This window comes from Mus musculus, chromosome X, assembly GCF_000001635.26.
Source record: "Mus musculus strain C57BL/6J chromosome X, GRCm38.p6 C57BL/6J".
In the NCBI taxonomy this organism is placed as follows: Eukaryota; Metazoa; Chordata; class Mammalia; order Rodentia; family Muridae; genus Mus; species Mus musculus.
Window position 1 is genome coordinate 107,148,644 of NC_000086.7, and position 25,096 is coordinate 107,173,739.

The 25,096-nt window shown below is 34.3% G+C and overlaps 1 protein-coding gene across 3 annotated transcripts; it reads left to right on the forward strand.

Moving 5' to 3' along the window:
• Positions 1-283: 283 nt before the first annotated feature.
• P2ry10b (purinergic receptor P2Y, G-protein coupled 10B) lies at positions 284-25,018 on the forward strand. 3 transcript variants are annotated; one of them, NM_001122596.1, is made up of 2 exons: positions 284-504; positions 22,196-25,018. In NM_001122596.1, the coding sequence occupies exon 2, from the start codon at positions 22,393-22,395 to the stop codon at positions 23,449-23,451; it is 1,059 nt and encodes a 352-aa protein (NP_001116068.1). In that variant the 5' UTR covers positions 284-504; positions 22,196-22,392; the 3' UTR covers positions 23,452-25,018. The 3 variants fall into 3 exon arrangements, with proteins under 3 accessions (NP_001116068.1, NP_001116067.1, NP_780651.1); NM_001122595.1 differs by lacking the exon at positions 284-504 and adding an exon at positions 811-984; NM_175442.4 differs by lacking the exon at positions 284-504 and adding an exon at positions 972-1,156.
• The last annotated feature ends 78 nt before the right edge of the window (positions 25,019-25,096 follow it).

Here is a 25,096-nt window from a genome sequence, read left to right on the forward strand (position 1 = left end):
TTTTTGGTGATTTCAAATTCTTCCATTTGGGTGACCAATAAGATTTGTCCTAACTCCCAAAGAAGTTTTTATTATTACCATTGCTTAATTCCTAAAACAGACAATATGGCAAAATGTAGCTAATTTGGAAATATTGACCTCATATAGCCAGCCTGAAAATCATATGTGACTCAGACATATGCCTGCATGCTCATAGAAAGGGGGGGAAAAAAGGAAGAAGAAAGATGATGATAGAATAAGTTGGGCGTGTGCATAGCAGGAAGCTCAGTGCATTCTTGACACATTCTCTTTCGAAGTACCATAGCAAAGGCACATGACCGTTTATGTCTTTAGATGGAAACATTAGCCATTGTAGTCATGGGATGTAATGATATCTAGAAGCACAGTATCTTTTATAAGTTTAGGAAACTGTGGTGTAGTTAGCTAGATAGTAGCCTTCTGAGTCCTGGGAATGGATTTCTCTAAGAAGTAGATGCCGGAAGATTGCAGCAGAAAGAAGCCATGGTAAGGAATTAAATATGATGGGAAAAAATGGGGAATCAATATAAAATTGATACTTACTGCTTTCTGTAAAAACGCAATTAGGATTTTATAAACATAAGAATTGATTTTTCAATGGTAAATAAAATTCTAACAGTTAAACTGGCTTTTTGCATAGCCCACAATTTAAATGTTCAGAATAGACTGAGACAACGACTGTAATACGTGGCAAATTAAAGTCAGATACTCTGTTCCTGATTGAAGAAGTGTACAAATCATGGAAACTCTGAATTTATCAAAGCCAAAATTTGAATTTACTTTGCCCACAATATCCTCTGAGGCAAAGGCTTTCCCAAACAACTGAGTGATGCTGACAGACAGTTCTACCTCCCATTAGAGGTAAACGATTTTGTTTTTTTTTCCTGTTTTGCTGAATAAACTACGTTACTTCCTCTTCTAGCTGTAAAAGCCTGCAGTTCACTACAGGATATCTGGGTAGAAAGGGTAAGGTTCTTGGCTTTCTCTTCATACATTCAAAAATAGAACTAAAAAGCCTCTGTGAATTGAAAACGACAGTGTGATTTTCTGCTGCTTCCACTGAAAACTTAATTCTGAGTCTGCTAATATCTTACCTTTGGGGGGATATATTGTTATGAAGAATGGAGACTTCAGTGAGGTAATATCTATTTATAAGTTTAAGTGGTTAAAATGTTCGCTGAAACTGCTGCATGCTTTCTGAGAGGAAATGTGGCTGTCTAGATAGAAAGCTCCTTTCTCTACAATTTAGCATGCCACTGACAAAAACCAGGGGTTCAGACTTGTAGTAAACATTGCTTCTAACAATTCTGTGTTAAAATTGAGATTGTGGTTCATTAAATGCATTTTTGTTAGTGTGAGCCAACGGGAGAAAATAAACTTACAATTTTAAACCCATGGTTTGTGTCAACCAAATTAAAGCAGCATTCAAGTAGTAAATGCATCTAAGTGCCTTAATCTTTTCATAAGATGAGACTTGACATGTTTTCTCAGATTGGGACATTTTCCATGCATGCATTTTCCGGTGGGATGTGATGGCTTCAAATAGCACAAAAGGATTTTCATCAAGCCCTAGAACTTAGCACAGCTGTCGAGTCTCAATGGGGCTGATTCTCAGCTTACGATGAACATTTCTTTGGATGTATTTTTAATTTGAGAACATGGGAAGCATTTTCAGAAGGCGTTCCAAACATTTTGCTGTCTTTTTTAGAAGGAATTCCTTCTGTGGTTTTAAAAAAACGTGTTCTTTTTAAAGTCTGCTAATTTCACATGTGGAATTTGATCCTTCTATATGTAAAATTATCCACGTGTGTAAAATTACATGATTTTATGTGAGATTGTAAGCCTTAGTAAAATATGTTTAATGTATTTATTAGGAAAATATAAATAAAACCTATTTACATCAACATTTTCCTTCTCCTGAGATGAGGAAATCAGTGTATTTTGTACATATTTAATTTTCCCCAGAGTGAAGTGTTGAAGATAGTAAATAGCACCTTTAAAAAATTGTCCAAATGGAGTTTTTTTCTGTAAAAATTTAGGATAAATGCTTTATTGTACTACTGTTTTTTTCCAGTAACAAAATGAAACTAACAGCTGTAGACTACATGAGCGTGACTCACAGAATGGCACTATGTGTATATTATGGTTGCCAAGCGGCACCATACTGTCTGCTATTGAGAAAGCTTTGCCTAATCTCCCTGACCACAAGTATGGGTGGGGCTTTTTTCCTATAGCAAAGTTGTTCCAAAGTGACTGATACTGGGGCCAGTATATGAAATCCAGGCAGGCTAAGAAGCTGCAAAGCTCTGGGAACCTCAAGAAGGGCTGAAATCAGCAGCATTCCCTGGACAGACCCTCTTTAGAAACAGTTTTGGTGGGGTTGTGACAAAAGATGTCCTCAGAAAACTTAAAGTTCTGGGTGGAGTTTTCGCCACCAGACAGTTTCCCCTTCCCCCACTCCACCCAGGAAGTTTAATGAGAAGAAAGATCAGTTGTTCAAGTGGCTTTTGAGACTAGATGAGGGAAGAAGGAAATTAATCATCCGTGTGTCCCTAGCAGCAGACTTTTAACACAAAGTTGGAGCTTAGTAGGGACTAGATGTTTGCTGAATTGTAGAACCCTAGGGGAAGGGAGAGGTTTCTGTTGGCTGACTCTGTGCTGATGTCTTACTTTCTGCAGCTGTGAATGTGTGTGTCCTAGAAGGCTGAGAAAGAAATTATTCACTAGAGCATGAGACATTTTCCACTTGGTCAAACTTATTGCTCAAGATTGGAAAAATAATACTTGCCTGAAGTTTCTAGTGGTATAAAATTATAATATACCACTAGAGTTAGACTTACAAATTGGCAACTGCCTAGGCACATTATTCTGAGGCTGGGAAAGAAAAAAAAAAAGACAACACTTTGAACTGGAAGTGTTTCTCTCTGCCTTTAACCAGAAATGTCACTATGAATAAGCTAATCCAGAAGTTATTTATGGTCTCTCAAAGTTCTCCTTTCTTAAGACACAAGTGATTCTAATCATGGCAAAAGGTTAAGCTAGTGAAAAATTAGCTAATGAGTTTATAGGCTGAGTTTTTTGGTAGTTGGTAGATTTTTTTTTTTACAAACCAGGAAGGTCTACATTTTAAAACATACTAAGTAATTGAAAACAAGGTAAGGGAGCCAAAAGGAGAGACATTACAGCATAGAATAAAGAGACATTTTCTGACTTCACACATCCTGCCTACTTATTAACCAAGAGCATAGTTAAAATACATACTTAGATCACAACAGCTAAACATAGCTATAAATGTGGACACTGTCAATCATGGGTAAAAATTTCTTTTCTATGTTTGGAAATTTCAATCCCACTTCTTAAACTTTATTACAAATAAAGCATGTAGCATAATTTATTTTTACACTTTACATATATTTTCTATCATTTATTTTCCTCCTAAAATATATATTATATTGACAAATAGTGGTGTATGTTTATGAGCTACCATATGACCTTCTGATCACAGACTTACCTTCTTGGGGTAAAAATATTTATTTTAGCAATCTTGTCATATATGTTGCTATTTACTATGATCACCAGGCAATGAAGTTCATTGTTATAACATTTTCTGGTTTAACTTTTTACTTTTTGTTTTTGAAATTTTAGTGTCTTGAGACAGGGCTTCTCCTTGAAGCCCTAGTTGTTTTGGAACTTGCTCTGTAGAAGACCTGGCCTCAAAACTCAGAGATCCTCCTTCCTGAGTGCAATGATTAAAGGCATACATAACCAGGCCTGGCTAACGTTGTACACTTTAATTACCATTTCATTTTTTTTCTCTCCTCCCCCTAGTCTCTGGCAGTCATTTTCTATTCTCTGTTTTTAAGAAATCAATTTTTTTTAAATTTCACATATAAGTGAGATTATGGGGCATTTTAAAACCTGGTATATTTTCCTTGGTACATTGTCTTTCATTTCTACCCATTTTGTTGCATGTAATATAATTTTTTTCAATATTACACAGTATTTTCTTGTGTATATATGCCACACTATTTTTCATTTTTCTACTTGTAGACTTACTGCTTTCATATCTTGACTATTTGTGACTAATAATGAAATAAGCATAGAAGTATTGATATATCAACATGCTGGTTTCAATTATTTGGATACATGCTCAAGATCAGAGTAACTGGATCGTATACTTTTATTTTAAGTTTTGAGGAAAATGAATTTTGTTTTCAAAAGTGGCTGTACTGATTCACATTCCTACCAGTAGTGTGCAAATGTTCCTCTTCTGGATGGCTTCTGTGTGTTGGTTTTGGCCTGAAAGGAGACAGAAGCATTTCTGTGGGTAAGTCAGAGAACTCAAGGTTGGGCTTGACATTCAGAGTTTCTCACATGCGAGCTAGGTCTGATGGCAAATTCAGTTCAATGGTTGCTTGAGGTGCTTCTGAAGTTTTTGCAATTGAACTTTCTCCAGTCTGAGAATGATATTTACAACAAACACAAAAACAAATTAGAAACCCATTTCTTTTCCTGTTTTTATTAGTTATTTTATATATTTACATTTCAAATGTTATCCCTCTTCCTGGTTTCTCCTCCACAACCCTCCTATCTCATACCCCCTCCTCCTGCTTCTTTGAGCGTGAAACCCCACCCACCCACCCACTCCCACCTCCTCACTCTAGCATTCTCCTACACTGGGCATCGAGCCTTCACAGGACCAAGGGGCTCTCCTCCCACTTATGCCAGACAAGGTCATCCTCTGCTACATAAGAGGCTGGAGCCATGGGTCCCTCCATGTGTACTCTTTGGCTGGTGGTTTAGTCCCTGGAAGCTCTGGGGGTTCTGGTTTGTTGATATTGTTGTAGAAACCCATCTCTTAGCTTTGGATCACACACATTACAATTAGCAGCAGGAGTGGAGATGCAATGATTTCCTCCATATATATTATGTATGAAACATCTGAGACACACTCTCTTTTCTTAGTTTCTAGTCAGTTGAGCCTTAATGAATCTCTTCAAGAAATTTAACAAAACTTTTTACTTACGAATATATTTTTGTTTCACAAGAAATTGAAAAAACCCCTAATTCCTTGTGTACGTTTCACCAAGTTTTCCCTAATGATAAGATCTTAAGAAACTATAGTATATTATCAAAAGCAGGAAGTTGAAAGTGATATAAAACAATGAACTAGACTGCAGAACTTATTTATATTTCATCAGTTCTGGCAAGTACTCATGTGTGTGAATTTTATCACATACATTCATACGTTCAAACAACATCACCATCTATTTGAAAATCATTTATCAGCACAAAAGTTCTCCTTACATCCAAACCCACCCTAGAGTATAGCTCGTTGATAACATTTCATAAGCTTTCCACATCAGCATTTTATTTTTGTGTTGAGTACACAATACAAATAGAATGGAATAACATATATCCTTTTTAGATGGGGCATTTTCACTTATTTTGTTCCTTTGAAGCCTTTTTTTCCTGTATCGATAGATGGTTCAGTTTAAAACTAAACATAACACCAAGACAGGGCTATAATAAACCTTGTTTATCTGTTTACCTATTAATCCACTAAAGTATTTGAGTTGTTTCCATTCTGTTCTGGAGGAAGAAATATCTAAAGGGCAGTGAGTATTTAGTTATAAGTTTCTTATGGCTATAGTTTTGATTTTTCTATGACACCAACATAGGAGAGTTTCTAGGATTATTGTATATGTACTTATAGTTCTGCTAAAATCTGTAAAATATCTTTGCAGAACAGTTGATATTTAACAAAGAGAATTAATTTATAGAAGATCCACTTGTTACACATCCCTGTAACATTTGCTGTTGCAAATTCTATTTTTATACAACCTAGTAAGTATAAATGTATAACTCTTTGTAGTTTTAAGTTGTATTTCCCTTTGTAGTAATGCCCCCTTTCCCTTCTCTTCCCTTCCGCTCCCCTTTCTCTCCATCCCTCCCGTGTGTGTGTGTGTGTGTGTGTGTGTGTGTGTGTGTGTGTGTGTGTGTAAGTGTATGTGTTTCACAGTTCTAATTCGGAAAAAAAAACTGTTCAACTTCATTCTCCATTTTCTAGTTCCATTGTTTTCTTAAAGTTGTGCTTTATGAGTTTCCATATATATATATATATGTATGTGTATATATATATATATATATATATATATATAGTATGTGTATATATATATATATACATATAATATAAATTTCTTTTTAGATTTGTAGCTTTCAAGCATTTTTCTTTAAAGCTTTGCTTTTATTTCCTTCCTTCCTTCCTTTCTCTCTCCCTCCCTCCCTCCCTCCCTCCCTCCCTCCCTCCCTCCCTCCCTCCCTCCCTCCCTCCCTCCTTTCTTTCTTTCTTTCTTTCTTTCTTTCTTTCTTTCTTTCTTTTTTTCGAGACAGGGTTTCTCTGTGTAGCCCTGGGTGACCCGGAACTCACTCTGTATACCAGGCTGGCCTTGAACTCAGAAATCCACCTGCCTCTGCCTCCCAAGTGCTGGGAACAAAGGCGTGCGCCACCATGCCTGGCTGCTTTTATTTCTTAACCTCCTCTTTCATAGAACAGAGTTTTGAACTTTCATGAGGTCAAATTTAGTTATTTTATTTTGTTTCTTCCTATACCATCATTTTGTGTAATAGTTAAAAAAAATTACTAACATATTCTGAAGACTTCTCATACCCTGGTATATTATATCATTATATATTTTTTTAGTTTGAAGTATTAGGAATTTTGTGTTTGGTTTAACAAAGTTCATAACAATAATCAACTTTTATTTTCCTATGAATATATAGTTGCCAAAATACCATTGATTGAAGGGCTATATTTTCTTGGTTAAAATTTTCACTTCTGTAAAAATAGGGATGTGTGCATTTTTATGTTGGTCTGTTCTTTTTACTTTAATTTATTTAATGAAAAAAATTTTTGCGTTCCAAAATATCATGTTGTTTTGATTTCTGTGCAAGTCACAACTGGGTAGAGTGGAGCAAGCTTATAATTACAGCTGCTCGGCAGGCTGAAGCAAAAGTTATGAGTTCAATTTCTGCCTGGATTACAGAGTAAGTTAAAGGCCAGCCTAACTGAGTGAAACCTTGTTTCAAAATTTGAAAGAAAGAAAGAAAAAAAGAAAGAAAGAAAGAAAGAAAGAAAGAAGGCACAATATCATGTTCAGTGATTGTACTAAATTTGTCTTTCATCATTATCTTATTTGTTATAGTTTCTTTGCCTCATGATAAAAGTTTTCAAATAAGCAGCATCATATTCTACAAAAATATCCGCTGGGGTTTGGGATCCTATTAAACTATAGATCAGGCTGGGGAGAGTATACATCTGTCCTGTTGTTTCACTGTGGTAATAAAACACTAATCAATAACAACTTAGGGGAGGAAAGGGTTTATTTCAGTCTTAAAGTTTCTCCGCAACTGAAGAAAGTCAGGGTAAGGTCTCAGGGCAAAAATCAGCAGAAACTGATGCAGAGTTTGTAAAAAACTGCTGCTTACTGCCTTGAAATCCATAGCCCACTTATCTTGCTTTGCTATACAGCCTAGTACCACCTGCCCAAGGGTGATACCACCTACAGTGGACTGCACCTTCCCTCCTCAACATTGATTAAGAAAATGCTCCTGAGACTTGCATACAGGCCAATCTGAGGTCGCCTCTTTCCAGGTGACTCTAGTGTGTGTCAAATTGACAAAAACTAGCAAGAACAACTTCTAGAACTTGAAATATAATTTTTAAAGTTTTCTGAGAATTTCATACATGAATAAACTTTATTTGCATCAGCCACCCCACCCTTTCCTTCTCCAATTCCACTACCCCAAACTAATTCTGAATCAAAACCTCATCTTCTATAACTGTTATTGTTACACATGTAACATGTATATTTCATATAATATATACATATATTATTGTCAAAATATATAGAGACAAACACATCGAGTGTGTTGGTTATAAATACAACTGTTTAGAGATGGCCACTTGAGATTGGATAATAGTCTTTATAATTTTTCAATCCAGAAACACATTATATTTTTTAATATAAACCTGGATGTTGTATCAGCCTTTTGTAGATTTCAATATATAGTTCCTGTGTATGTTTGGTTATGCAAGGATTTTTTCAGCTGTTATAAATATATCATTGTTATGTCTATGAAATTTTTATTGGATATTTTCTTTAATTTTTAAAAATTATTCTCTTTATATCATGCACAATCACTCACTTCCCCCTCCCAGTCAATCACTCCCACAATCCTTCCCCCATCCCTTCCCCCTCTTCCTCTGAGTTGTTGGAGCTCCTGGGTATCCGCCCAAAATGGCACTTAAAGCCTTTGTGAGGCTAAGCACTTCCTAAATTCCTTTTTTTTAATACTTGAAAGACATTGTTTTCAAATAGATAATATGTCTTTTTTGCTTTATATTTGCCCTTTATTTCTTCTTTTCTTTGTCTTACTATGCTGGCTAGAGCTTCTTGTAGTATCTCAAATGATGACACTATCGGCAACTGATTTTGTTGAGACGGTATCTGAACATTTATAAAGTTTTAATATGACTACAGGATTTTGTCCAGTGCTTTTACTTCGTTAGTTGAGATATTCCTGTGATATTTCTTCCTTCACATATTAATGAAATTGATTATAATGTTTTATTTTAAAACTTCAAATCAGCCTTTTGCTCATCTAGTACATTTTATCTAATCCTTTTTATATGTCACTGTACTTTGCCTCCATCCTGACATTGTATTTTTTCATCCAGCTTTTATTGATGCGATTGTGGATTATTTCTGTTTTTACTACAATGAATGATACTGCTATTAACATTCACACATGAATTTTTTATCATTCTCGAAGTTTTATTTATTTTTTTTGTAGTAATACATGGAGTCACACAGTAATTCTATGTGAAACATCTTGAGGCACTTCCAAACTTTTTTACAAAGCAGTACTACATTTGATGTTCTCACCAGAAATAGATATACTCTAGCTACTATGTTATTCATGTTCTCTAATATTTCTTATTTCTGATTTTAATCTAGTGAATGTGAACTGTCAGCCCAAGGCTTTGTCTTTTATTACTTAATCTAGGACAGGTTTCATATGCTTGTCTAACCATTTTACAATTAGATTTACATTAACTAGAGAATTCTAGCCATATATTTGCTCCTCAAACTCCCTCAGCACAGTACACTTTCTGAATCACACATTGTCCATCTAAAACACCAGAATTCGACCCATGAATTAAAATAGGCTCATGCCTCTTGGGACTTTAATTTTGAGCAAAATGGATAGTTAAAGTCACCTCTAAGTTTTCTTCCCACTGAAAGTATTGTTTGCTATAATCTTCAGGGGGTGGGGGTTCTCAGGAAGAGGATATAATATTGCAGTTTTCCACCTTCATTTGTGTTTACACATCATACAGAACCATTCGAAAACCATACCAGAATTTGGTTCTTTAGCTAATGGACTATATTCTAAAGCATAATGGTCCTGGATGGGAAGTTTGATTTACTTTTTATGGAGGTTATTTATGATTTTGGAGTTGTTAAAATCTGGTAAATATAATTTGCATTTGATAATGGATTTCTGCTATATATTTACAAATTTATGGTTTGAAAGGGCTAGTATACCTCATTTACGAAGACCAGCTCTAGGCCAACTAACAATTCAAACAATACCTGAAAAGGATGACATTTTTCCCCCTCCAAATTACAGTAATGTGCCAAGTGATTCACCTATAAAGATTCTTCAAAAAAAGCTTATATATAGTATTGTCATCTGTTGACAACATAAATATTATTTCTGCTGCATTGCAACCTTGATTTGCTGCAGAGGAAGCAAATAGACATTAGACATTTGTGTATCATTTAGTACATTTATTTTTTTAGTTTATTTGGGGACCAGAAGCTGAAGAGCTTACAGTCATGAACTAGAAGATAAGAAGGATGATATCAATGTAAACTACCATGGGGTCTTAGTGTTGAGCATCTTTTATTCTGGCACATACTTGGGAGGTTCTTCACACATTTTTACATGGTGGAAGGCAAATCTCTGAGAACATTTTTATGAAGTTCCATTTATAAGAATTCCGCTTAACCACGTTCCCTCTAAATGATAATAAGCAATTCTATTCTGTGTCCTTTAGTGTCACCATATTGGTGAGTAGGTTCTAACATACAGAAATTAGGGGATCACAAATAGCACAAACAAACAATATTAAAGCCTGAGTAGTTTACCAAAATGTAGAAGAATGGCACCTTTGAACCTCCATGCTTATCTGTCACCTTTATTGGGCTACTTCAACATAGTCCATACAAATAAAAAGTTAGACATTCCACAGAACTAGAAGACATTTGATTTATACACTGTGCCTTACTTATTGACACTTACTAGGATTAGAATAATGTTCTTGGTTTGGAAGCATGGGAACTTGGGGTAGTGAATTTTGAAAAGAATCAGAGACAACTACCATACAGGATGCTATCATAAATTCTTAAGGCAAAGGGACAGTAAAATCTTTAGGCAGAATTCAGGGGCCTGTTTTAACTAGAGAGAACACAGAGCAATTTATATACGTCTTATTAGCAGCTCCACTTAGAAATATTGTTGTGTTTCCATTTCAGATTTATTATCTGTGTGGTTCCAGTCAGTGGTTTTCTGTAAAAAAAAATATTTATGCAATTGGAAACATAAAAGATGACTTTTTTTTGTTGAACTGAATTGCCCCATATAACAACAGAAGATAACTTTGTTTTCATAGAAAATGAAAGTGCTTATAGGTTATCAACATGAAGCTTCAGCTTCAAATTCAAATCCATGTGCTTAAAATTTTCTTTTGCCATTTCCTCTTGCATAAGGAGCAATAAGCAATTCTATTCTGCATTTTTACATATTTGAAATTTATAATTATAATGGATACATATATGATATTCTGCAACTTTATTGTATTTAAGATTGATTAGGAATTTTCAATGGCAATATTTTGAGTACCTCTATTGCCAAATCATGCCATGGGCAACCATGATCTTTTCACCACATTCAATAGTCATTGGGACATTTAATTCTAATCAGATTAGTGAACATCAAATTTATTAAAACCCAGGATAAATTCCAAAATTCATCCTTAAGATAGTTCTTTTAAAAAAAAAAGTGCTCCTGTAACTCATTTTAATGTCAGTCAACATCCAATTTGTGGAACAGAGATAGTAGTGGATATAAATTAAGAGATAGGTCACAGTAGGTGCTGACTAGGCAATGCAGAAATTAATAAGTCAGATTGTCCTTCCGGAATAAGCAGGATCGAATTCACAGGCTGAATTTGCTACCTGCAGGTATCTTTGTGGAAGCCTGCATGGTTACAGTTTCCAACTGGTTGAAAGTTCTCAACTCAGATTATCTAAATGTTTTCCCTTAAAACATTTCATGGGAATGTCTTCAAACACATTAAAATCCTGTCACATTCCTGATTATCTGGAATCAATCTCTTCTACTGAGATTTTAGAGTGAAAGGTAGAGCTCTGGCAGCCCCAAGAAGCTTCATTCCTTATATACCCTAATAGTCTATTAAAAAAAAAAAAAGAGCAATGGCAAAAAATAGAAAGAGAAGATGGCCACACTCTGAACAGGAGTAGAAAAAGGAGACCAAGGACTACAATCCATGTATGCAGAGCTGATGTGAACTTTAAATTCAAACAGAACAAGAATCAGGGGCAAGAAGTATTACTAAGCAGTCCTTATGGACATAATGTCAATGATTTAACTCTGTGTCATCAGCTGATGTAAAGCAGAAAGACATACATAAAATTATGGCAGAGATTTAAGGTCCCTTCCATTTTTAGTAACCTTGTGGGTACAAGTGAGGAGTCAGTGGTATTTTGGCATAATTAGCTTCCAATTAGTTGTTATACACACAGCTTTGCCTAAGGTAGGGTTCCACTCTTGTGAGAAACAAAGACAAGGAGAAATCATGAGGATAAAGACCCCCCATGAATATAGAGCCACTGCCTCCTTCCCCCAAACATGCAGTGCTGCACACCACCTAGTGGTGCAAGCAATAGTAAGTGAAGAATGTTCCAGATCCTTGCCAACCAGGAAACATAAATCAAACATTGCCACTTTGTTTTGATAACCCAGAATAACTGCCACCAAGGGGAAAAAGGTATTGGTAATATGTGTATAGTGATTTGAAGGAGAAATTTCCCCCATAGGCTCAGCTATTTAAAGATGTGGTCCCAGTTGGTGACACTGTTAGTGGAATTTATGGAATCTTTACGATGTTATGGCTTTGTTGGAGGAAATGTGTCACTAGGGTGGGATTTGAGCTTTATAGCTTTGTTCCACTTGCAGTTCACTCTCTGTTTCACGTTGTTGGCAGAAGATAAGATCTTTCAGCTTCCTGCTCCAGCTGCCTGCTGGCATTCCTCTTCTTGTCATTTTGATCTTCATCTCTGGAATTGTAAGCTAAAGTAATTTTAAGGTCTTGGTCATAGTATTTTTATCTCAGAAACAGGAAAGTAACCGATACAATATTAAAGAAAGGAATTATTTTGTCCTGTTAATTAAAGTGTCTATTAGTCTAGCTGTTATAAAAATCATTATGGACAGTCTTCTAAGATCTAAAAATAGAACTGTCAGGTGATTCTGCAATACCACTTACATGTGAATCTGAGGAATAAACAATATAGATATTGTTTATTCCTGAATATTTATATTTATTTCACTACTATGCACAATAAGCTATATGTGGAATTATCCAAGCTATAGTTCAATGAAAGAATAGGTAAAGGAAGTGTTGTACAGTAGGGGTATTAGTCAAGCATGAGGAAGAAAATGATTTCGTCACAAGGAAAATAGAAACAAACCCCTGGAGGACAGTCTGTTAGACAAAATAAGCCAGATTATGAAACACAACTATCCCATTTCTTCCCATGAATGAAGAATTTAACATTATGTATATATAATGAAAGTAGAAAGAAGACTATTTGGGGTGGGATGACCAATGGGAAAGAGGAAAAAGAAGGGTAAGAGAGAATGGGGTAATAAACAAATTAATTATGTACATGTATGAAGATATCCATAAAGCAAATAACTCTTCTGTAAAATTACTGTTCTAAATAGAGATAGCTGCAAATTATGCTTTTGTTTTTTACAGTACTGTCTACAATTGAAAATATATGGAATCTTCTTAGGAGCTCATAAAGGTGTGTGTGTGTGCATGTGTGTGTTCATGCACACACCATTGAATAACTAGGACTATAACTTAGTTGAGTTGATAGATGAAAGGATCAAGGCAGCAATGACTACCAACTTCATACTTTTCTGTTCAGCTATTCAGTAGTTCTGTGATCATCAAATTATTATTTCTTCTTCCTAACATTTTATTGGTACTCTTCTAGAGCACTCTTTGATCACACACTTCACAAATTTCCCAAACACTGTAAAATCATGTACATGCTTCCAGTTGCCAAACTATGAGTTATATTTCTAAACTTTAAAATAGATTACATTAATCTATATATCTGTTATTATTCTACCCCCACATTGCTTTGATTACTATCATTTGATTACTATCATGTGAAAGTCTGTATCTTCTATGTTTTCTATCTTGTTATAAGCTCTTTGTATTTTTGAAGAAGTATTTTTTGCATCATTTTGTCAATAAGGTAGCTATGATTTGACAGGCATTGCAATTAATTTGTATAACAACATGGCTCCATTGCCATTTTAACAGCATTGAACCGTTAGCCTTAATTCATTTTTAAAAGCTTTATAACTCATTAGTGAAGTCTTCAGAGCCTACACTTTTCATTTTGGTATGATTATTGATTGTGAATTTTGTTTCCTTTCTTCCTAAGTCCATTTGATTTTAAAAGAAACGTTTAAAATAAAATTTTACTGGTTTCTGTAAATATCCAAATTTAGCCATGTAAACATTGGCATACTGTTGTTAATAGCATTTTTCTAAACTTTCTTCTATTCAGTCAGTAATGTCTTCTAGAACTTTTAACCCTTGTTACTAGTAAGTTATGCTTTTTCCCCTTAATTTATTTTTGCTAGTCAAGTTAAAGGCTTCACAGTTTTGTTTATGCATTCAAGGAATCAATTTTGTCTTCCTTGTTTTTTCTACTACTTTATATTCTGCTTTGCTTATTCATATTGTAGTGTTGCAAGATTTTCATTTAGTGTTATTTTTCTATTGATGCTTCTATAATGTAGAATATTAGGTCATAGATTTCAAAATGCTGTCTCTTTTAATATATCTTTTAATCTAAAACTTTTCCTCTAAAGACTAATTAAAACATTTTTATATTTTTCTTGTGACGCTTTTACTCCTCTGTTACTTAACAGTAAGTTCCTTTACATTTGTTAAAGTACAAAAATTCCTTCTCTTACACTTCTCTCCTCTTTCTATTTTGCCCAACTTTGCTTTGAATTACCAAGTTTTCATCTTAGCTAAAATTAAGGCATAATCCATGCTTAACTTATTAGTAGATTTATTTCAGTGTTTTAGTGCTGAGAATAAATTCAGGGTCTTGTTCATATTGATAGTATATTCTATCTGTTCTCTGTAGGAACATATAGTTGATTATAGTCATTCATCCTATTCCATTTTACCAATGTATATCTTTCCCCCAATGTGTCTAATTTGCTTATACTTGATTTAGGGCATTTAGGTACCAATGAGATTCTCAAATATTCATTGTCTTTATAATTTCATGGTATTATAATATTATTTATCTAGCATTCTATTTCCTTGTCATTTATGTCACATAGACATTTCCTTGTGATTATTTGAATTTGTTTATTTATTTATTTATTTATTTATTTATTTATGTTTCTTTGGCTTTCACTATTGAGCGATTTTCTCAGTTGTTTGCACTTGAATGTCAAGTAAGTCCTTTCTTTGAAGAACCTCACTTCAGAACAGTAGCAGATCAATTTCAATGAACTTCATTGGAAGTAGAGAGACTTAGAAGTTAAACAAGAGACAGAGACAATGGCTATTTATGTCAGAATAGAACTGAGTGAAGCAGGATAAAAGAAGTGACTATATATTTTAAAGTTCAGGAAAATAGAGATATGATTTATTGATTATGAATGAGGCTAGCCATCAGTAAACATGTTCAAGATATGTGTTGTAGGGATTGAGTCTATATTATAGTGGTCATATAACATCATATAAATACACACTTCCAAAGGAGTAGGAACTATATTTCAAAAATACTAAGATAACATGCATATTAAGGAGGTTATAACTTAAAATCGATTCCCCAAACACTATAAAATTATGTGCCTGCTTCCATCTGTCAAATTCTGAGTTGTTATGAGTTTTAAATCATATAAGGGGTATAAGGTGCATTAGGAATTTTCAGTAAGTTCAATTGTCATAAAATATGGTACCCATGCAGTTGTAAATTGTCAAGTACATAAAAAATCCAAAGAAAGTTGAGGTTGACAGGACTTATAAAGTCATGAGTGGTTTCCTGAGGTAAAAGAAGCATAAGCTGAGCTCTGAAATGTATTTATATTTTGTCTTCTCTCATGACTCAGAAGAATTTCACAAAACAAAAGACAATAAAAGCAGCACACATTCGTGATATTACTATATGCCAGAAGCAAACATTGTAAAAATTAGCTTCCTTCTTTGAACATATAAACAATGGAGTACATTGTGTAATTTACAAGACTGTAGATAAGGTAAATCAAGAAACACAACTCATAAGCACAGATATTTGTTTTCAAACTAAGGTCTGTCTGAAAATAGTCGGTAGTTGTACTACTATAGTGTATTTATGTCAAGAAAAAAATAAACAAACTAGAAAACTGAATTTAAGTTACATTGGCACCAGATAAAAAGAATTTGAAATAGGTGGTTTGGGGACAAAGTTTATGACTTTTTCCAAATTCTGGGGGAGGGGGTAGTAGTAAAATCAGAAATAGATTTTACTGTTAAAATGAAAATCAGCCACAAATGAGCAAAGTATTTTTACCAGTTATATTCTGAAGCCAAAGAAAGACACTGTGTCCTTTAACTTTTATTGAACCTCCTGTTTTGAAGTTCCTGACACTGGAGGAGGACTAGGAAGTTTAAGACAAAGTAATTTGTTTTCTTATAATGCATGTTTTGTCTTAACATGGCTTGAATTTTGGGAAACATTGTTTATACAAGTGCTTAAGCCACAGCATAGTGGTTACTCTCAACATTAAAAAATAACTTGTGTGGAACCAATTGAATAACATGTTTCAGAAATAAGTTCAATCAATAATTTTTGTCAAAGATGCATTGGATAATAAGTAACTAATTTAGATAACTGAGATTGTTTTGCAATTATGGAAGATATTTTCTTTAAACAAAGAACCCTGACTATTTTTAAAAACCTAAAGATGATGCAGTATTTTAACTTTTTAAAATTATTTTTATGCTTTTTATTTATTAATTATTTTATTTATATCCCAAAATATTTTCCTTCTATTAGATATTTTCTTTATTTACATTTCAAATTTTATCCCCTTTCCTCATTTCCCATCTGAACCCCCCCTTCCCATACCCCCTCTCCCTGCTCACTAACTCACCCACTCCTGCTTCCCTGTCCTAGCATTCCTCTATACTGGGACATCGAGCCTTCACAAGGCCAAGGGCCTCTCCTCTCACTGATGTCCCAGAAGGCCATCCTCTGCTACATATGTGGCTGAAGCCTTGAACCCCTCCTTGTGTACTCATTGGTTAGTGATTTAGTCCCTGGGAGCTCTGTGGGTACTGGTTGGTTGATATTGTTTTTCTTCCTATGGGGCTGCAAACCGCTTCAGCTTCTTGGGTCCTTCTCTAACCTGCCCATTGGGGACCCTGTGCTCAGTCCAATGGATGGCTGTGAGCATCCACTTCTCTATTTGTCAGGCACTGGGAGATTCTTATAGGAGACAGCTATATCAGGCTCCTGTCAGCAAGCACTTGTTGGCATCCACAATAGCATCTGGGTTTGGTAACTGTATATGGGATGGATCCCCAGGTGGGACAGTCACTGGATGACCTTCCTTCAGTTTCTACTCCAAACTTTGTCTCTGTATCTTCTCCCATGGGTATTTTGATTCCCATTCTAAGAAGGACCGAAGTATCCACACTGTGGTCTCCCTTCTTCTTGAGCTTCAGGTGGTCTGTGAATTGTATCTTGGGCATTCTGAACTTCTGGGCTAATATCCACTTATCAGTGAGTACATACCATATGTTTTCTTTTGTGATTGGATTACCTCACTCAGGATATCCTCCAGATCCATCCTTTTGCCTAAGAATTTCATGAATTCATTGTTTTTAATAGCTGAGTAGTACTCCATTGTGTAAATGTATCACATTTTCTGTATCCATTCCTCTGTTGAGGGACATCTGGTTTCTTTCCAGCTTCTGGCTATTATAAATAAGGCTGCTATGAACATAGTGGAACCTGTGTTCTTATTACATGTTGGAGTTTCTTTTTATTATTTTATGTGCTTGATTTTTCTGCCTGCATGTATGTTTATGCACCACATGTGTCCCTGCTCTAAGAGGAGGTGGTGTAACCTCCTTGTGAGGAGCAGGATTGAACACCAGTCCTTTGCAATAACAAGTACTCTTAATCACTGAGCAAAAGTTCCTTTAATGTTTTATTATTAGTAGTAGTAGTATTAGTGATATTTTCCCAGGGTTTTCTCCAGAGGGGAGAGATAATTGAGTATAGATAAAAATGCCAGACTATACTAGAAATTGTTGGAAATTAGACCACAAACTTGTCAAAAAATTTTCTCATCTCCAATGTTGAAAATTTAAAAAGTGAGTTAAATAATTTAAAAATGTTTGTGAGAGAGGGAAAAAACATTTTTCTGAGCTAAAACAATTCTTTCTGGTATTGGAGGTATGTTAGAGCAGTCATTTTCAGAGTGATCCCCAAATCCCTTGAGATAATTATTAGAAACGCTTATTAGCGGTTCCCATCTCAGATCTACTGAATGAGAAATTCTGGTAGGACTGTATTCTACATCACTCCAAGGAATGATTAACTTTGAGGACCATGTGTTAAGGTATTTGGATTTGTAGTTACAGTCCCATTAAAAGTTTAACATTCAAGATTCTTATTTATTATGGTGTTACGATAACTTGTAGTTTTCCAAATACAGCTGATCCATTAGCTGGGTGCTGAGGAATGAGTTGTACAATCTGGATGTCTACTGTACACCATCACAAAATAGCAAAGAACACTTAGAATACTGGAGAGTTGCTAGCAGGATATCTTAAATGGTGTCAAGAAAATCGTAAACATTTGAGGTTAACGATATATTATTTAGCTTTATTTAAATATTTAACAATATATACAGCTGTGTTCAGCATACGAGTTCACAATTTTTCATCTATCATTTTATTGAGTCATACTTAGCTATATCATACTACTACAAGATAGATAGGATTTGATCTATTTGGAACACTAGCATATTTGACATTGTAATGTTACTGAAAAGAACATGGACTTTGATGTTTCATATGGGAAACCTTCTTGGATAATTTGAATACACATTTAATGCCTAGCAATCCAACTTAAAATTTAAGAAACAAGTCTTTTAAAGATATAAAGATGGGTGTGCAATATTGTTATTATAGCTTTTAATTTTGTGTTTTTGAGAAAAGCTCTTACATGGCACCAGGTTGCCCTTGTTATATCTATGTAATAATGATGACCTTGAACTCTTGATTTTCCCATCTAAACCTCTCCATGTTGGCATTGTAGGCAGGTAACACCATTCTGAATTTTCTAATATTTTCTAATAACAAAGAAAATGGTAATCTACTACAATGTAATTAATTAAATAAATTATACTAGATAATTCTGATAAAAATGTAAATATCAATTAAATTTATGATTTAGATGTTACTTGGAATTTTGCACCATGATTAAGTGATTAAAACGGTTTATTAAATTATATGTGTTATGTAAATCAAATTTAATTAAAATGGTTCTATATGAATTAATTTATAAATCAGCACAACTAGAAAAATTTCCTGGAAAGTTATGAATGAAAATGTTGAGCCTCATAACTCTTGTATATATAAATGTCTGTGTATGAATAAAACCAGACTGTATGAGAATCTCAGGATGAGTAGTTTACATTAATAAAATTTGTTTTGTCTTTACTTAACTCTGTTTCTATAGAACTAATTTCCTTATTGTAGAAATAATGAAAGATTAAGAATAACATAAATAAGTTTTTTAAAATGGCAGCTTCTTATATAATCTTATCATCATGGATTAAAATCATTCATTTAAAAGTAGTGTATTTGCCTTGGAAAAATTGGAAGAACGAGATCCTTCTTGTTTTAACAGTTCAGTGTCAAGGTTGGTGGTCTAAAATCTAGCATTAGTTCATTTCTAAACATTTATGTTATTGTATAATTAAAAAAATGTGCTTTCTATCTTCAAAGTTCTTAGAAAAGTAGATATTGTTCTGTGGTGATAGGCAAGAGACCCAGTTCAGCCATCACCACTTTCTTTGTGAATTTGTAACTTTTAGTTTTCCCTTTTCTGGCATTGTTTTCCTTTTTAAAAAAGTGACTGCTTCTTATCTAAATGCCTATACCAGGTCTATAATTTAGGAATCTATAACATATCTAGAATTGCAAATCTCTAGAAAATGATTATGAAGTGTGGAAGCTTAGAACAAAAACAAACCAAGTCTTCTAAAATACTGTGGAGAGGATTTCGTTTCTGAAGTTCACAGGATGCCTAGGGATCTCTCCTTTAATTTTTCTATTAATGGGGTTTCAAATAAACCCCTTTCAAGTATATTTGAACATTGGTGTACTTATGACACCTGGTGGTCAAGCCAAACATCACAGCTAAATTCTAATCCCCAGACACTCACTCATCCCCATTCATTCTCTTCCTCTCAGAGACTTTCTGTCTCTCATAGTCAATTGTCTTTCATAAAAGTAGTCACCCAAGAAACAGTCAACAGACACTTCACAAATCCAAGACACCTTACTAGACTTTTATTTTTGGAGGAAAAGATGTAATAAGAGGGTGAGTATTTGGCACATAGGAGATTTCTGCCTGTTTCCCACAGCAACACCACCTGCAAAGGAAAGTGACCTCATCATGCCAGAAATATTATGTGATACTCAATAAAGAGAATGGACAGAATTATGGAGACGAGGAATCCAGGAAAATGACTTTTTTAACTTGTGGATGTCAAAAAGTGCTTCATGGAGGAAGTGACTCCTGTCTTTTGGAAGCCTCAGTTTTTTCGTCTGACAAAACAGCCATTACATATCATTGTTTCATAATCTTGGCGTCAAAGATTGATAGAGTCTACACACAATTCTGATTATAGCATCTGAGCAAAATGGAATTTAGTATTTGTTATTCGTGTTTATAATGAAACCAAAGATGGTAGGTAGTACTTGAATACTTCACCTTGTTTGGGTTTGCAAGTATTTTTTTAATTAGCCTGAATATAAACAACACAATATCAATTATTTCACTTAGTCAAGAAAATTATAAAAAGGTAATAGTGTTGTCTGTATTTGCACTCTACTGAACCAAGTGCCCTATTCAGCTGCATATTTAAGTTAGTGAAAAAAAATCAAAGTAGCTGTTTGCCTGAATGACCTGGTTGTTTGACTAAGCACTGAACTTTGAGCTCAGTAAATACAGTTTATCCAAGAGTTACATGCACTCACTGCAGAGACATCAAATAGGTTTTAACACTGTATGGGCTTTGTCTGAATTGACCACAGTTTTATGATTTTTAATTGGCTGTGTCTAAGTTTGTGCACATGGTCTGAGACCCTATATTACTTTCCAGACTAAATAAAGAGACATTGCAACATATGCATTTTACTTGACCACTTGAGTACTTATTACCATTAAGCATGTCTCATTTTTCAGCCATATTAAATGTGTAGCCAACTAACTGCCCTTTCAAGTACTAAACAGTACAATGAAGCATTAAAATCTTCTTTATTCTTTTGTGTTTGAAATCAGAATATCTAAAACATATTTCAAAGAAAATTATCAAGCATTTAGCAGTTAAACTTTTTCTTCAAGGATAAAATAAGCTGTATTGTAGTGGCTTTTGGCCAAAAGTAATAATGATCTAACATAAAACAAAACCAAGAACAAGGACAATGTCATATTAAGAAATGAATGTTTAATCTGGATAAGGACGAGTTGAGAAAAGACATGATTTTTATCTTGAGATATTTGAAGAGCTTTTATGTCTAACAGGGAGTAGACTATTTTGTCTTTTTGGACATAACTAAGGAATAACTAAGTTGAAACAACATGGGAACAGATTTTAAGTCACTAAATAGATGGAAGATATTTCTAAAATTTATGATCACTGAAAACATATTTACATGAATAATTTCCACCGGAATTAAGAATGAATGGGAAGAAACCAACTCTTGCTGCATGTATGACAGGATACCATCTAGAGCTTCTGATAGTTGACTGAAATGCTAAGAAGATAGTTGCAATGTTCCTGAGTGCCTGAAGCTGTCATGGTATTGCTAATAAACACAGAATTTTTGTGGAAAGAGCTTACAAAAGTGTTACAAATGAACCAAACCATGCCTTCCGTCAAAATTTTGAAGTAGGGAGCTGCTTTTCCCAAAGACCTTATCATCCAGAAAACCTGGTGACCTGCCAGCCCTTGCTTAGAGCCTTAATCTATGAGTTGTTCACATGAATTCATAGCTCACTTTAGCAGTCATCAAATAATTTATAAGGTAGCTATTGAATATGTACTAAGACTTCATTCACCTAGAGATGATGACAATAACTCTGCTAAATCTCAAACTTTAGGCAGAGACAGTTATACAAATCCAACATGGAATTTCACAAGGCTGTTTTGGACATTTGTCTGTTTAGCCATGACATCTTGGAGGTTGGTTAGCTATGAAACTTTGGTGATTCTTTGTCAGAGTAAAAACCTGACAAAGTTTGTTGGTGAAAATAAAGATCTTAAAAGATCATGTAAACATTCTTGAAAATATCTTCCTTGCTACTATTTATCTTTTGGTAAATTGCTAAACAATTTTAATTTTTACATAGATGGGGGATTTCAAATTTATAAAATTTCATGTTTAAACACCTCTGTGGAAGGAATACAACCAATATGTATATTCACATGTGTTGACATGTTCCTGACTCTATATTTGTTCTATTTTCCACAGAAATCATCATGCAAAGATTTTTCCTAAAGAAGGAACATAAACACTCAAGATGGGTAGTAACAGCACAAACAGTATGAGAGTAAAGTACACTTATCTACAGATGCTGATTCAGGACCTCATCTTTGCAACTACCCATATCTTTTGGCAGGATTCATAATTCCACAGTTTTCCTTGCTGAACATACTGAGATATTCAAGATGGGTAGCAACAGTACCAGCAGTGCTGAGAGTAATTGCAATGGCACTTATTTGACATTTCAATACTCTCTGTATGCAACCACCTATATCTTCATATTCATCCCGGGTCTCCTGGCTAACAGTGTAGCCCTGTGGGTTCTGTGCCGCTTCATCAGCAAGAAGAACAAGGCCATCATCTTCATGATCAACCTCTCAGTGGCAGACCTTGCTCATGTCCTGTCCTTACCTCTTCGGATTTACTATTATATCAATCGTCACTGGCCATTCCAGAGGGCCCTTTGCCTGCTGTGTTTCTATCTGAAATATCTCAACATGTATGCCAGCATTTTTTTCTTGACATGCATTAGCCTTCAGAGGTGCCTCTTTCTCCTCAAGCCATTCAGAGCCAGAAACTGGAAGCGTAGGTATGATGTGGCTATCAGTGCTGCTGTCTGGATCATTGTGGGGACTGCCTGTTTGCCACTTCCCATCCTGAGAAGTGCTGGCTTAGCCAATAACAGTGAATCGTGCTTTGCTGATTTAGGACTTCAGGACATTACTATGGCTTCATCCATTGGCATGGTAACTGCAGCTGAACTTGGAGGGTTTGTATTGCCTGTTGTAATTATTACATATTGCACATGGAAAACAAGAAAATCTTTACAGGAATTCCAAGATCCACCTCAAAATATTAAAGAGAGGAAAAAGGCTTTGAGAATGGTTCTAATGTGTGCAGTGGTATTCATAGTCTGTTTCACTCCTTACCATCTCAACTTCCCATTCTTTATGATGGTAAAGCAACGTGTCTTTTCAAACTGTTCCTTTATTAGGAACACTCTATGTTTCCACATCATTTCCTTGTGTCTTGCAAATCTGAATTGTTGTCTTGATCCAGTTGTGTATTATTTTATGACTTCAGAATTTCGTGATCAATTTTCAGAACATGGGAATTTGGTCATCCAGTCATGTTTGCATTGTAAGGACAGTACTTTGGAAATTCGTCAGAGGAAGGAGAATCTTCAGACTATCTCTCTGGAATGTTTGGATGTTCCAACACAATGTGATGAAATGGTTATCTAAAAATAATCTTTATACTCTGTCAGTTGAGCCCTTTCAAAGTGATTCTGGGTATCGTGAAGAAACTCAGCCACTTCACTCAAAATAATCTGTCTACAGGAATTCTCTATACCAAGATTATTAGTGGACTACGTGAGAAAAAAACTTTCATACAATGTGATAATTGAGAGAAATAATCACATATATGTTCCTCAGTAATGGGGCCAATAGTCTCATCTATTATTGAGGAATGCAAAATATGTTTAAATTTAGTGGACATGTACAATTTATTCCAATCTTTAAAAGTATACATTAAAATATGACCCTATCTTTATTTTAAAAACATACACTACTTAAGCCAATTGTGTTATAGAATGATAGCTTTTCATATTGACGTGAATTATGGAAATTAGCAACAGTATAACTTAAAATATCTATAAGATTATCTTTTCCTCACTTTGAAGAAAAAAATCAATTCAGATGAGCCTCTGAAAATTATCACCGAAGTCACAGACTATGCAAACACCTAAAATAGAATTGTGCTCTGCATATTTAAATATGAGGCAGGCGGATTTCTGAGTTCGAGGACAGCCTGGTCTACAAAGTGAGTTCCAGGACAGCCAGAGCTATACAAAGAAACCCTGTCTCAAAAAACAAAACAAAACAAAAATAATAATAAAATAAAAATGAGGTTAAATGCTTAAAACAACAACTCTGAATGGCTGTGAGTTTGTGATATGATACATATTTTTTTGCTGTCACTAATTGGGAAATATTCTCAATATGTCTTTATTATGATTCACCTGGCTAGGTGTATTGGTTCATATGTAACTTTACTCGATTCATTTAAGTCGATTGATTAATAAAGACTCACACAACTCATACAGTTTTCATTTTGGTAAGGTTTAGTTGAGCCTAATTATTTTTTTAAGTAGAATATGCCAACGAACTGAATCAAATTTTAGCATTAATGCAGAGCAAATATTGCCACTTAAAAAAAATCCCTGTAGCCGAGTTATTACTAATATAAATCATCCAAACTGTAAATTTTGTAGCTTACCATTTTTAAATATTGGGTATCATTAAAATGAAATTTTATAAAGCAATGGTTAGTTTTATGAATTACTGTTTTTGTCCTGTCTCTACTTTTTTTGGTGTCTACTTTTTTCAAGTAGCCTTTAGCTCTTATTATATTTTTGAGTTAGCATATTAGGGAATGGATTTCATGGTGATATTTTCATATGCATATATCATCATACTTGGTTCTTATTTACTCCCCACAACCTTGGCTACCATCCAATTCCTGTTGGTGCCTTCCTTCTAAATTCTCTCTTTTGCACTCTTGATACAAATGTTTATTACATCTTGTATTTGATTACCTCCCTTATACTTTGTATACATCCTGTTTACATTTTTTCTTCCCCTCTCTACTTTTATGTTTTGCATATATATTGTGTATTATAAATATTTGATTGAAAAATGTGATATTTGTCTGGCTTATTTTGCTTAACACACTGATCTTCAGTTCCAAAAAACATTATAAATTAATTCTTCTTTACACATCAATAAAATTCCAGTTTATACATACTGCATTTTGTTGACTCACTCATTCATTGATGAATACAAAGACTGGTTCTACAGCTTTTCTATTGTGAATAAACATGCAATA

What these genes read in the sequence shown, in the direction of transcription:
- P2ry10b (NM_001122596.1), top strand. Translation starts at nt 22,393, where the DNA reads ATGGGTAGCAACAGTACCAGCAGTGCTGAGAGTAATTGCAATGGCACT.